The sequence below is a fragment of the Saccopteryx bilineata genome, chromosome 8 (assembly GCF_036850765.1).
Source record: "Saccopteryx bilineata isolate mSacBil1 chromosome 8, mSacBil1_pri_phased_curated, whole genome shotgun sequence".
NCBI lineage: Eukaryota > Metazoa > Chordata > Mammalia > Chiroptera > Emballonuridae > Saccopteryx > Saccopteryx bilineata.
In genome coordinates, this window is record NC_089497.1 from 42,885,739 (window position 1) to 42,900,796 (window position 15,058).

Here is a 15,058-nt window from a genome sequence, read left to right on the forward strand (position 1 = left end):
TTTATCTGTTTTTGTAATGATAGAATTTATTAACAAAATGGAATAATTATTCATCTGGATTCATAGCAGAAACTAGTAGATAACATTGGACTAACTCTCACTGAAGTGATTTTAACTACCCCACTTGGAATTTCAAACTTAATTTTCATCAGTCTAACAAGCACTTGTATAATTCTTACTATAAATCCAGACATTATTCTTGGTGCTTTATAAACATAAACTCATTACAGCCCAGTGAGGTAGGTACTATTATTTTCCCCCCCGATTTTACTGAACAAGAAATATTGCACCACAGAGAAAGAGGTAAAGTGATTTGTCCAAGATCACAGTTAGATGTCACACTTCCTGACTCTGCAGGAAGCCAAGGGAACTGACTGCAGTAAGGGCCTATATAACTGGATCATAATGATGCACCTGTGCTGGCTAATACCTGGAGAGCTCTCAGGCCCACAGGTTCTTTACCTGGGCTTATTTAGGTCCACTAAGTAATGGTATCAGATACCTGTGTGAATTTTGTGGAGGTGGGTACTAGACTGGGGGAATGGTTATAGTAGTTCTGTTTGGATATTTTAAAAAATATACATGAGGAAAAAATATATACTTACATGAGCATAATTAATATTAGTTCAAGAAACTGTAGTGGTCAGTCAAATCAGATCATTTCTCTATTATCCTCTAGTTTGTTGATTATTTTATTTCTTTGCTTTTCTCTCTTTGATTATTTCATTATTAAACTTCTAATCAGGAGATAAGAAAATGAAACTCAAAAATTAGTTTGACCACTGGATAATGAACTTCTAATAAAAAAATTTGGTGAAGGAAAAGATTGAAATAATTGACAAAAATGAAGTTTTTAGGCTGCTTGCAGATTTTCTTTATTGATGCTTCCTTTTTGAAAACACTTATTGCAAATTAGAACTATTATATGCTTCTTCTTCCTTTGAAATTGACCATCAAGTGCCATAATCTATCTTGGAAATCTTTCTAATGATCCAATATAATTGGGTTGCCTGTTGTTTCTATAACTGAAATCGTTACATTAATATTTAATATAGCACGTGGCAGACTTGCTCTGATGATCCCATCATTTATTAATACTATTCATTCTTCCTAGAATAACGAAGCTTTATTACGGGATCACTGTACTCTCCAAAACTTTTCATTAAGCCTAAGGTTTGAATGTAGGTCATAAGAACCCAAGTAATTGTTAATGAAAGTTTCTAAGGCTTAAAAAAGCAAACAACACAAACCCACCACCAAATCCTCTGTATCTTATAGTTGAGAAGGTTTCTCCACTATCTAAAGATTTTTTTTTCCTTCTTAGAATCAGATTTATTAATGGAAGAATCTATGTTAAATCAGTCCATTGAAGACCCTGGAAAACTTAGTGGCCCACGAAGGAGAAGGCGAGGAACTTTCAACCGAACAGCAGAACCAGTTCCTAAACTTTCTTCTCAGCGTTCATCTGGAGATGGTTTAGATACCAGAGGGGATATTACAGGTAGCTGTTATCTGGTAAATAGAGGTGAAAGATTTTAGTTTACTTATATGAAGGAGAATATGTCTCTATAGCAGTTGCAAAATGGCTGGTGTATGGTCAATAGAAATGTTTTATTGGGCTACATATTTTATTGGGTATAATTTTAAAAATTGGACCTTTTTGTATAAAAACTCAGATCTGACAGCCCTGGACCTTTCATAGCAACAGTCAGTTGAAGCTTAATAGTAGCTGCCCTGTTAGACCAAGTCCCCAGGTCACCAGTCCCCACCATTGTCCCTGGCTGCTGGATACTTGGCTCATTAATTTCCTGCCCAATATGTCCAGACATCTGATATCTACCTTTGAATGAACTACAATGATTATATGTTGTTAATCCTTATGTACTATTAGGGCCAGCCCAGCAAAATTGCAAAGATGGAATTTGGCTTTTATTATTCTTGCTTTTAATTTTGAAGACATCTTGTCTCTACTGTTACCCCCTCAGCCTCAGAACTATAAAGCTATAATACTTTCACACCCTTCTACATTATAAAATTATCTTCTTCTTTTTTTTTTTTGCGAAAGAGACAGACAGGGATAGACAGGAAGGGAGAGAAATAAGAAGCATCAACTCATAGTTGCAGCACCTTAGCTGTTCATTGATTGCTTTCTCATATGACAGACAGACAGACAGGGACAGACAGGAAGGGAGAGAAATAAGAAGCATCAACTCATAGTTGCAGCACCTTAGTTGTTCATTGATTGCTTTCTCATATGTGCCTTGACTGGGGAGTTCTAGCTGAGCCAGTGACCCCTTGCTCAAACCAGTGACCTTGGGCTTCAAGCCAGTGACCATGGGGTCACATCTATGATCCTGTAGTCAAGCCAGTGACCTCATGCTCAAGCTGGTGAGCCTGTGCTTAAGCTGGCAACCTTGGGGTTTGAACTTGTGTCCTCAGTGTCTCAGGCCAATGCTCTATCCACTGTGCTACCACCTAGTTAGGCTAAAATACTCTTCTAAGCCTTACTTCTTAGTGTGAATATGTTTAAGTTTAATGGCTCTAAATTTGGAGTTTAAAAGTATGGGCAATAGAGAACAGGTGAAAATGACTTAAAAATTTTCTTTAAGGAGGGAGGCGTTATACATAAATTTAGCTCAGATGTTGTTTGCAGAGATAGAACTTAATTAGAAATTAAATATGATGTATTCAATTACATATTTAATTTTAGAGTAAATTAATTTGTAATATAGGCCAAATTTTTTTTTTTTAAATAATTGGTTCTTTTTTTTTTTAATTTTTTTTTTTATTTATTCATTTTAGAGAGGAGAGGGAGAAACAGAGAGAGGAGAGATAGAGAGAGAGAAGGGGGGAGGAGCAGGAAGCATCAACTCCCATATGTGCCTTGACCAGGCAAGCCCAGGGTTTCGAACCGGCGACCTCAGCATTTCCAGGTCGACGCTTTATCCACTGCGCCACCACAGGTCAGGCTATAGGCCAAATTTAAAGAACTGCTGTAAGCTTTCTTTTTGTAGATTTGTTTTATATTACTCAAGATATCTGAAACTAAAAAAAGGTGCAGGGAATTCACTCTAAATCACTTTGTCTTTATAAATAACCTAAACAATTTCTTTTTTAGTTCTTTTCAAATGCAATTAAAATTTTACTGATTATAATCCCAATCCCAATTCTAATGCAGCCTTTTTATTTTGTAGGAAAGAAAAAAGAAACGGAAAGCTATAACACTGTCCTCATTGTGGTGATGAGCATTTTGTAAGTATTTGTTTAGTTTGCTTTTTTACTTTTAACAGTTTATGAAAAGATTTGAATGCTTTTGTATATTATTGTGTAGAACTTGACCAAATTGGGAGCACAGAAACAATATTATATTCTTCAGTCTGATAGTTTTTGATGTGTGATTTTCAGAAGAATTATTAAATTTAAAGGAGCCTGACTGGTGGTGGTGTAGTGGATAAAGCGTTGACCCAGAATGCTGAGGTCGCTGGTTCAAAACCCCAAAGTCACTGGCTCTGAGTAAGGGCTCATCAGAGTGGGGTCACTGGCTTGAGTGGGGTCATTGTCCACATGATCTCAAGCTCATCAGCTTGAGCTCAGAGGTCACTGGTATGAAAAGTCCAAGAAAGCTGGCTTGAGCAAGGGGACACTGGTACAGCCCTGGTCAAGGTACATATGAGAAGCTCAATGTACCACTAAAGTGAAAGCAACTGAGTTGATGCTTCTCATCCTCTCCCTCATTCCTGCTTTGTCTGTCTGTCTGTCTCTCTCAAAAAACATTTTTTTGAGGGAATACCAGGTACACATTCAATGTTTTATTTTTTTTATTTTATTGCTTTTTAAAATCACTTTATTTATGGATTTTAGAGAGAGGAGAGAGAGAGAGAGAGAAAGGTGGAAGGGAGAGAAAGGTGGGAAGCATCAACTCAGAGTTGCTTCTCGTATGTGCTTTGACTGGGCTAGCCCAGGGTTTTGAACCAGTGACTTCAGCACTCCAGATCAACACTTTATCCACTGCACCACCACAGGTCAGGCTATTTTTATTGATTTGAAGAGAGAGAGGTAGAGAGAGAAAGGGAAGAAAAACAGACTTGTTGTTGTACTTATTTATGTATTTATTGATTCTTATATGTGCTCTGACTAGGCATCGAACCCACAACCTTGCTGTATTGCTACAACAGGCTAACCAGCTGAGCTCTCTGGCCAGGACAAAATGTTTTCATTTTTTAAACAAATTTGATTTATTTCTCTTATCACAGGTTTTTATGGGATGTCCATAAATTTAAAGAGAATATTTATATATGCATGCCATGAAATCCCAATAAGGCTATTTTATTTTTTTAGTTATTGATTTTAGAGAGAGGAGAGATAGAGGAATTAGGGAGGGGGGAGGAGTGGGAGGCATCAACTCATACTTGCTTCTCATATGTGCCTCGACTGGGAAACCCCAGGGTTTTGAACCAGTGACCTTAATGTTCCAGGTCAATGATTTATCCACTGTGCCACCGCAGGTCAGGCTATGTTATTCTTTTCGATTAGAACAGTGGTCCTTACCCTTTATTTATTTATTTTTCATTTTTCCGAAGCTGGAAACGGGGAGGCAGTCAGATAGACTCCCGCATGCGCCTGACCGGGATCCACCCAGCATGCCCACTGGGGGCAGTGCTCTGCCCCTCTGGGGCGTCGCTCTGTTGCATCCAGAGCCATTCTAGCGCCTGAGGCAGAGGCCACAGAGCCATCCCCAGCACCCGGGCCATCTTTGCTCCAATGGAGCCTCGCTGTGGGAGGGGAAGAGAGACAGAGAGGAAGGAGAGGGGGAGGGGTGGAGAAGCAAATGGGTGCCTCTCCTGTGTGCCCTGGCCGGGAATCGAACCCGGGACTCCTGCACGCCGGGCCGACGCTCTACTGCTGAGCCAACCGGCCAGGGCCCCTTACCCTTTACTGAGCATAAGAATCACTTGCTTAAAGTGGAGACTCCAGAGATTGAGTCAGTAGGTATTGAGTAGGGATCAAGAATCAGAATTTTGAAACACACTGTGCAGGTTATTCTGATGAAAGTGATCTGAGGATCACATGCAGAGAAATGCTGGGGTAACTAGTCTCAGAGTATTCTATAGGAATCCATTTAGCCAGTCATGTTTAGACTACTATGATCTATTCTACGTGGCTATATGTCAGTTTTGAGGTTGTCCATTAGATTCCATTGCATTGGTTCTGACTGGGTGATATACTCCAAAAGGTTTTTTGCAATGAAGTTCTTATCTCAGCTATTTTTTCTAATTACAAATTTCAGAACATAGAAAATCATTGTTTTGCCTTTGAGTTTTATAAAAAGGTTTTCATACTCTGGTTAAGTTGGTTTGCTATAGCAATTTTGAATAGTAAATATTATCATTGGTCTCTTGTATTACTTTGCACAAAGTTTATACTCAAATGTTGAAATGTCCATTTATGTACCATTTCAGTGCCATGATTTCACTGATTCGGTTTTCTTGCTACTACATTAGTTTTTATTACAAAAAAAAAAAATCCTCTTCTGGATGGATGAAGGGAAACACTGTATATTTAAGGGCAAGTCAATATTTTAACAGAAAAAATGAGATATGATACCACCTATATATTTGCATCTATGTGTCATAAGAAATATATCCATACTTGAAAGGCTGCTGTGAGACCAGGAGGGGAAGGTCATTTAGCATGTAACATTTTATATATTAAACCATTAATGCATATTTGGGATTTGATATAAACTTTCTTTGTCCAAGTTGAACTAGAAGCAGTTTTTGCTGAATGATAATTTTTTAAAATTTCCTTTGGCTTCCACTGGGAATAACAGGTACATCGTGATCTACCTAAGATTAGTTCATATTGATCTTCATTTTCTGTTTGAAGCACAGCATTATGGGTTTATAACTGCTTAAGCCAAAAGCACCCAAAAATAGATGTTGAAAGCTTAACTGGTAGATTTCTAAGGTGAGGGTCATACAGCAACACTGGCTGGGATTCCTAGCAGAAAGGAGAGATGTCAGGGACTGTCCTAACCTGCTTTATTTGAGGACTTTCTTGTCACTTTAGTTACCTTCTTTTTCCTTAATGTCCATTTAATAATTAAAAGTAATTATTCTATATAATAGGGATAATTTATTTAAATACTAACAATAATTGGAAATTGGTGTGGATACTATACATTAAAATTTTGTTTTTCCATTGATTTGAGAGAGAGAGAGGAAAGGGGATGCAAATGGAAAGAGCAGAAGAGAGAGAGACGCATCAGCTCATTGTTTCACTTAGTTTTTCCATTTAGTTGTGCACTCATTGGTTGCTTCTCTTACGTGTTCTGACCGAGCGTTGAACCTGCCACCTCTGGTCAACCTGGATGGGTCTTTCCAGGAACTGCCACCGGGTTAACGCTTTATCCATTCAGCCACCTGACCAGGGTCGATAATACCTATTTTTGGAGGTTTTGTGTGTGTACTCTGCGCCGGCAGTGCTTCAGGCCTGGATACGGTGGGCTAACCAGGTCTGATCTGCTTTGCCTAGTTTGCTGTTACTAGTCTTGTTGAATGTGACACTGTTTCTGAAGCTGTCCAGGATAGAGTATGCCGCTCAGTCCTTTTACCGTCTCCACCTCCAAGAAGAGAAATCTTTAAAGTAAGTCTCTCTTTCCCTCCAACCTGTTATTATTTCAGTAATTCCTTAGTTATAAAAAACTTCATTCCCATTTTAGAAATTTTGATCTGCTAACTATTCTGGAGTCATACTTTTTTTTGGTTCTTAATTTTTTTGTTGTGTTGGTAAATTTATGGGACACCGGTGATTTCTGGAAATAAAAGATTAGCAGCTGATTTTTAAGATGGTATTTTTCTTTCAGTTTAGCCTCTGATATGGTATCAAGACCAGAAAACAGTCAAAAGCATAAAGATCAGGCCCATCGTTTAAAAGGAGTGCTCCGAGACTCCATCGTGATGCTTGAAGAGGTAGGCCACTCTGGTACTCTCATCAGTCTGACTCAGTTGCTCCTCTGGCTGAAGAGAATATTTCATATATCATTATTTGAAGAAGCCCCCTCCTAGAGGCAGGCTCCCTTACTACCCTTGCCAGTTTCTCTATTATTCATATTGTGTATATAGTCACTTGTGTATATAGTCACATTTTTTTAAAAATGGGAGATACTACACACACCATTGCATATCTTTTGTCAATTAGTAATGTATTTTGAAGATGTTTCCACAGGATCATATATTATATATATAACATTATATAATATATATTATATATATTATATATATGTACCTCATTCTTTTAATTGATCTTTCTATATGAAATTTTATGCTTAATATACCCCTGTTTTCTCCACTCCTATTAGACACTCTCCTCAGCCTATGGGAGACCCAGCACATATCAGAGGAGACTCTCCTTATAGAAGTGGTAGATACTGTATACCTTGTTCATTATTTTGTTTTTATCTATTAACCATGTATCTTGGAGATACTTCCATCCAGTGTATAACACTCTTCCTTTAACAGCTGCATAGAATTTGACCATATAAACATTCCCTAATTATTTGTACTTGTTCTCTACTGAAAAATGAACATTTAAGGTTATTTCAGTGTTTTGCTATATATATATATTATTTCTCGAATATGGTATCATCAATATGTGCCTCTTAGTTTCGTTAACCAAAACTTAGGATTCCCTTTGAGAAATAAAGATTAATATTTCCATTATAATATATATGCTTACTTTTCAAAATTGAAAAATAAAGACTAGAAGAAAACCTATAGTTTAGACATAATCACCATTGATATTTTATTTCCTTTCATCCTCTTCTTCTATACATAGTTTTGTTTTTTGGAAGATTCAACTATTGAGCATTTCTTAGGATATTACACCGGGCACTGAAGGTTACAATTTCACCTAGGCACTCTTCAGATGCACAGTCACTACATTCCTTAGTAACTTTCTCCTCCCACTCTCAGCAAGGAGTCTATCATATTCTCACTTTTCTCCTCATCTCCTCCCCCCATATATCTGACTCTCAAGTCATAACTATGCATCAAGGAAAAAAGAGACTTTCCCTTTCCTTCTATAACCATCTACAGACCCTCCTATTGCTGCACCCATTGTCCACTCCTATGAGACACATTTCTCAGCCGATGGGAGGCCAGGCCCAGCACGTGTTAGCAGGAGACCCCATGCGTCTCCTCTCCAGCCTCCCCATTTTCAGTCTCTCTCCTTCAGTTGGACCTGTACCATCCACACATGACCCTGCTCTGTTATTTCCTGCATTAATAAACCTCCACCATCCAAATCCTTCTCATCATCTCTACTCCCTTTCCCAGTTGAGCTCTTTCAGAGTTGCCTACCCTGCTTGTCACTACTTTATCCTTATTAACCAATTTATTTTTTAAGTTTTTATTTTCTCCAAATTGACTCGTTTTCAGTTCAGAGTTAACTTGTTCTACAAGATTGGTTGAGAACACTGCGAGCCCAGCACTCTCTTCTCCATTCTTCTGTAAAGACAACAATCTTTAAATTTTAGTTTATTCTGTTGGTGTTTACCTCCACAGTTATAAACTAGCATGTATTGATACATCTTGATTTTTCAGTTTTAGACATTATCTTATTAGAGAAGTCAAAAAGAAAACAGGGATTTTGTTCTCTTTCCTTTTACCTCATCTTGTCCCCATTTCTAATTCCCCCATTGTCCCAAAAGAAGTTATAATTTTGGTTAGATCAATATTTAGTGTTTGCTTTTTTTTTTTTTTTTTTTGTATTTTTCTGAAGCTGGAAACAGGGAGAGACAGACAGACTCCTGCATGCGCCCTACCGGGATCCACCCGGCATGCCCACCAGGGGCGACACTCTGCCCACCAGGGGGCGATGCTCTGCCCCTCCGGGGCGTCGCTCTGCCGCGACCAGAGCCACTCCAGCGCCTGGGGCAGAGGCCAGGGAGCCATCCCCAGCGCCCGGGCCATCCTTGCTCCAATGGAGCCTTGGCTGCGGGAGGGGAAGAGAGAGACAGAGAGGAAGGGGGGGGGTGGAGAAGCAAATGGGCGCTTCTCCTGTGTGCCCTGGCCGGGAATCGAACCCAGGTCCGCCACACGCCAGGCCGACGCTCTATCGCTGAGCCAACCGGCCAGGGCGCTTTTTTTTTTTTAAGTGAGAGGAAGGTAGGCAGAGAGACAGACTCCAGTATGTGTCTCAACTGGGATCCACCTGGCAAATACCCTACCAGGGGATGCTCTGCCCATCTGGGGCCATGGAGCCATCCTCAGTGTCCCGGGCCAACTTTGCTCGAACCAGTCGAGCCATGGCTGCAGGAGGGGAAGAAAGAGAGAAAGGGAGAAAGAAGGGGTGGAGAAGCATATGGTTATTTCTCCTGTGTGCCCTAACCAGGAATTGAACCCAGGACTTCCACATGCCAGGTGACACTCTACCACTAAGCCAACTGGCCAGGGCTCAAGTTTGCTATTCTGAACTGCACCATAGAATAAACCACTATTTTTTCTTTTCTCTGCTTTTTCTTATTCCTAAATTTCATTGTGGTCTATTATTAGTTTATCAATATTATCCCATCCCCTCTCTGTTGTATAAATTTCTTACAATCTTCATTCACCTCAGGCATCTATAAATGAAGCTTCTGATTGGCTCCAGTCAGGTGCAGTGGCCTCTGTGTGGGTGCACAGCTGTCACCCAGGGGATTCCTGTTGCCCATCTCCTCTGTTTCCTATATCCCATGTTTTCTGCTTTCTTGGTTTACTTCCTATTTTGAATAAAGTATATCATTTAGTAGCCTCCTAAGAAAGAGTATGGATGTAAATATTTTTTAGATTTTGTCTGTCTGAAAATTTTTCATTCTGTTCTTCCCTTTGATTAATAGTTTGGCTGGGGATAGAATTCTTTTTTTTTTTTTTTTAATTTTTTATTGTGTTTATGGGATAGAATTCTAACTTGGAAATAATGTTTCTTCAGAACGTTTATGGCATTGCTCCCTTGTCTTTTAGCCATTGTTAGTATTGAGAATTCTGGATGTTATCATTCCTAATCCTCTACCGTGGAAACTCATGCCCTTTAGTTCTGGGAAGTATTGTGTTATATAGTTGATGGTTTCCTTCCTTCTACTTCCGCAGGTCCTAAAATCCAGATGTTGGCTTTCAATTAATTGGAGAGGTTGTCTAATCTTAACCTTTTTTTTCTAGCTCCCATCTCTTTGCCTTTTTGTTCTGCTTCCTCAGCGATTTCTCCTACTTAATCATTAAAAATCCTTCCATTAATTTTTTTCAATTTTGGTTAAATTTTTAATTTCAAAGAGCTATTATTCCTCTGAATTTTTACCCACTTTCCATCAAAATCCTTTCCCTTCTGTTTTCATTTCTATCCTTAAGTATTAGAGAATTTCTTCAGATGTGTGTAGTACTTGGTTAGCTGCTTGTGTGGATCAGCAGCTCTTAACATTTGGGTCAGGCTGGTCTAATCTGAAGTTTTCTGTATATTAGACTGGGGTGTTGGTTGAGAAATCCTGATCAGTACCTTTAGGTGTTTCCTCTTGGATTGGTCAGTTCCCACAGAGGAGACTCTTGCAGTCTCCTGTATGAAGGACCTAAGGGCTGGCTGCCAGCATTTTAGGAGCTGAGTGAAGGAGGAACGGGAGGTCAAGGCAAATGGGATGGTCTCAACATTCAGTACACGCTTTTCTGTATAATCCTCGTGCTTCGGTATGGTCCCTCTTGCCCTTAACAATGTCTTGGTGTACCCTGAGCCAGACAGCCAACGACCTGTTTTTTCTCTCCAGAAAATAAAATTTTAGACTTCTGCTTAACTAGTAGGAGAGGTCAGATACCCAAAGATTCAGCTAATCCTTCTTATTTTAGCCCCTTCCTTTAAATTCCCACTTCCAGAAATTCCTGGCCATCAGTTCCTGAGGCTTTTGAGGATTCTTCAGAGCAAATCTAGTTCTTAGCTTTCTCTTTTAGCTTAGGATTCAGCTTTTTCAGGCCTGAGAAATCATCTATCTGCTTTCCAGTTTCCAAAGTTGTGTTGCTGTTGCCACTTTTTCTGCTCTCCCCGCCTTTGTAGTTTATGTCTTTTTTTTTTTTTCTTCATTTTTCCGAAGCTGGAAACGGGGAGGCAGTCAGACAGACTCCCGCATACGCCCGACCGGGATGCCCACCAGGGGGCGATGCTCTGCCCCTCTGGGGCGTCACTCTGTTGCGTCCAGAGCCATTCTAGCACCTGAGGCAGAGGCCACAGAGCCATCCCCAGCGCCCTGGTCTTTGCTCCAATGGAGCCTTGGCTGCGGGAGGGGAAGAGAGAGACAGAGAGGAAGGAGAGGGGGAGGGGTGGAGAAGCAAATGGGCGCTTCTCCTGTGTGCCCTGGCCGGGAATCGAACCCGGGACTCCTGCACGCCGGGCTGACGCTCTACCGCTGAGCCAACCGGCCAGGGCCGTTTATGTCTTAAAAAAAAAAAATCGCTAGTGGGGTTTGAGGTGGGAGTAAATTGGATGCCTGTATTTAATCTACTTCCTGGCTGTTCAGCTCACTCCTGGCCTTATTTTTTTCTTCCCTATCTTCCACTGATATTGCTTGCGCTAAGATCCCCAGTGACCTCTGGCTTTTAACATTAATGTACCTTTTTTTAGTTTTCATCTTACAGTGTCAGCATTTTGACAGAGCTGATCAGTCTTTTCTTGAAATGTATCTAATCTTGTTTTCTTTAAAACCATGAAAAAAAATCTTCACTGTGAAATAATTCTTATATTATAAAATTCACCCCTTTAAAGGATTTTTAGTATACTCAGAAGGTTATGCAACTATCACCACTAATTCCGGAACATTTCATCACTCCAAAAGGAAACCCCGTACCTTTCAGCAGTCACTCCCATCCCTCTCTCTACTCCTGGCAATCACTAATCTCTTTTCTAGTTCTAAAAATTTGCCTATTTTGGACATTTCCTATAAACAGAATCTTTTGTGACTGGCTATTTCACTTAGCATAACGGGAAACTACATTTTGCTTTAAAACTGTCTCCTGTATCTGACTTCTTCCTGGTCCAGTGCTCAGGCTGTGTTGGGTTCTCTTCCCTGCTCCTCTGCTTCCTCCGAGTGATCACATCCACTCCCTTCAATTGGAATGCTGTGTGTGTCAGTGACTCCCATTCCTTCTGTCTCACCCTGACTTTTCCCTGAGCCCCAGATTCTACAGTCACTTGCCCACTTGACATCTTCACCTGGATGATAACGTGCATCCCAAACTGATCCTGTCCAGAACAGAATTCCATCTTTATCCCGAGCCAAACCCAATTCTCCTGTAGTTGACCTGATTTTAGAAAATACTCCCATGCTCCAGTTGCTTAAGTAAAATACTTAATGCGCAAGTACATATTTATGTGTGTGGTTATGCGTTTTAGTTCTGTATTGCTTACTAGTCTGTAAGCTCCATGAAGGCAGAGACAGTGACTGTTGGGTTCACCATTGCATCCCCAGTGATGAGCAATAGATATTTGAATGAACGAATGAATGAATACATAAAATAAAACGTAATTTTTGCACTCAAGTTGCCTACATTTTGTTAGAGAAATCAAATGTCCACATGTATTGTTAAAGACTATAAAAAAGTACAAAGAAGTAAGGAGTAATGCTTTGGGCATTTAGAAGCAGGATGGTTAGGGAACCTACATGGAGACACTGGGGATGGGTCAGTTTTAGATAGGTGAGGACAAACATGGGCATAAGAGCAAGCACAGGAGGTGACACTTGAGTTATGTAGGAGGATAGTGAGACCACTGCAACTTCAGAGACCATTTAAGAAAACCACCCAGCCTTTCACTTTGGACAGTCTGCTGGTGGACCCACTGGGATGTAGACTACATAGCAGCACACAGTAGGAAGAAGTGCATGCAGTCCCAGGGCCAACGGGAAGAACGCTCTAGCAATCATACTGACAGATACCCTAAGGAATCAGGTGTTTCATACTCGGTCTTTTATTTAGGCATCAACATAAACAAAATCATGTCAAATGTAAATGTGAACTTTGGCATAAAAATAATCAGAAAAATTTAAACAACTGATTTTGGAAATTATTTTGCTTGCAGTTGAAGAGTTCACTCATTATGCTTCAGAGAACCTTTGATCTACTAAATAAAAACAAGACTGGCATGGCTGTGGAGAGCTAGTGATCTTAAGGACTGAGATTGGAGAGATACTTGGAACTCAAAGAAAACATCTAGGAGAAAACCAGAGAATGAAGGATTTTAATTGTCATAGGAACATTTCCATATTTTCTCATTATTGGTACTTCTAATAGGAACATTCTTTTTAATAACATTTACTTAATAATTAACCTCCGATGGCCGTAAGAATCCATTCTTTTACTTCTTACACATAATTTTAAGCTGTGAATTTCTTCAGTGAAGCATGAACTATATTGTGGAATTGGATTTCTGTGATAAAAGAAGAAAATGAGACACTTTAAACCTCATTTTTACAGCGAGGCTTGAAATTTGATGCTTTATCTGTTAGCACAGAATCAGTATGTGTCCAATTGGCTGGTTTCACAGGTGACATACATTCAAGAGGCTGGAGACAATCAATATAAGAATCTCTACCATTACTAATTTTGAAGGATCACTTTTCAGGCATATTACTTTTTTAGGTTGGTATACTGTAAAATATTACAATGTCTTCATTTATTGAGCATGCAAATTCAGTAGACTTTTTGATTCTGCACATTGATGATAATTATCGGAAAGGTTCTTCAGCCACATTGTGTCTTCATGAAAGAAACACTGTAGTTATTTCTTTAGGGAGCTATCAGAGGTAAGATTATCTTTCTCTTCATACATCAAATGAAGAGTTAGTTTCAGAAAAGGAAATCTGTAGGATACCAACACTCAAAATAAAGAACTGTGCTCTGAGTTTTAAAAACGAGAAGATTAGGTTAAAATCTGGGTTTTCGTGATCAAATATATACTTGGACTAAGCTTGGCTTCAGTTTAGCAGTCTAATTTGTGGATTCGTTTTCAGTAGCCACCTATAGCTTCATTTATTCATTCATGTGTATGTCTTGTTTTACTAATTACATTTTAATACACAAACTTTAGCTCTTTAATAAAATACTTCTGGGTACATTATATCCCAATACAAGTACTCTGACTGAAGTAAGACACAAGCTTTGGCTCTTTCATAAAAAGGTTTTAGGCATATATGTCTCAACAAGTGTTATCTTTGGAACAAGAATAATTTGTACATATTCGTGCTGTTTGAACAACAATTGCCTTTACATTTCTCCCCCCCCCCCCCCCAGAGACAACATAGCCACATGGGATTGCTAAAGTCATTGTTGAGATACATATAGAGAATAAAAATATTGACTCATTTAGAGGGAACATGGTTTTCTCTGGGTGAATCTCAACTCACCTACTTGGGGAGCCAGTGTACCTACTTGGGCTTTTGTTGTTGTTTATTTGTTTGTTTTTTTAATAAGGATTTATGAAGTGTTTGGCTGTGAGCAAGAGTGACTGGATTATAAACTTGAAACTTTGTTCTCTTAAATTCACAAAAGTGATCAGTGACAAGCTGAATATTTTTTGAGATGTTTAAAACTTGTACTTCATTGCATACCTCAAAGAAAATGACCAAAGTTGCTTTATAAGTTATGACTAAATATGTATGTATAAGAATTTGATTAATTGTACTTGATTAAAACCCCAAATTTGAGTTGTCGTTTTTCTTTTCTGTTTGGAAAACAAAAAACAAAGTATAAAGCCTGCTGTAGTGAACACATGAACATGGGCCTACACTCTTTTTAACATTTTGTGTGAAAATAAAACCAAAGAGGACTCAGCTTAAGAGCAATTTCATTTCAGATATGTATATATACTGCTAGAACAAAAACACTAGACAGGCCTCCAGGTCTGATGTAGAGACTACTCACCAGAAATAAAAAAACGAACAAGTTGGTAATTACCAGATCAGGGACAGTTAGGGCCCTTTAAGGGAAGGTTAGCGAATTTGGGGCGGTACCTCCGTAACCTTTGGCGGAGAAGAGCTCTCCGACGCCTG

General features: G+C 39.3%; 1 protein-coding gene across 2 annotated transcripts in view; it reads left to right on the plus strand.

Moving 5' to 3' along the window:
* GRAMD1C (GRAM domain containing 1C) overlaps positions 1-14,713 on the plus strand; it is a 110,506-nt gene extending 95,793 nt beyond the window's left edge. For both annotated transcript variants that reach the window (XM_066241392.1, XM_066241391.1), the window contains 5 exons: positions 1,325-1,501; positions 3,195-3,252; positions 6,535-6,645; positions 6,866-6,971; positions 13,090-14,713. In XM_066241392.1, the coding sequence (XP_066097489.1) occupies positions 1,325-1,501; positions 3,195-3,252; positions 6,535-6,645; positions 6,866-6,971; positions 13,090-13,170 (533 nt within the window). In that variant the 3' untranslated portion in view covers positions 13,171-14,713. The remainder of the gene's footprint in view (positions 1-1,324; positions 1,502-3,194; positions 3,253-6,534; positions 6,646-6,865; positions 6,972-13,089) is intronic.
* Positions 14,714-15,058: the final 345 nt, after the last annotated feature.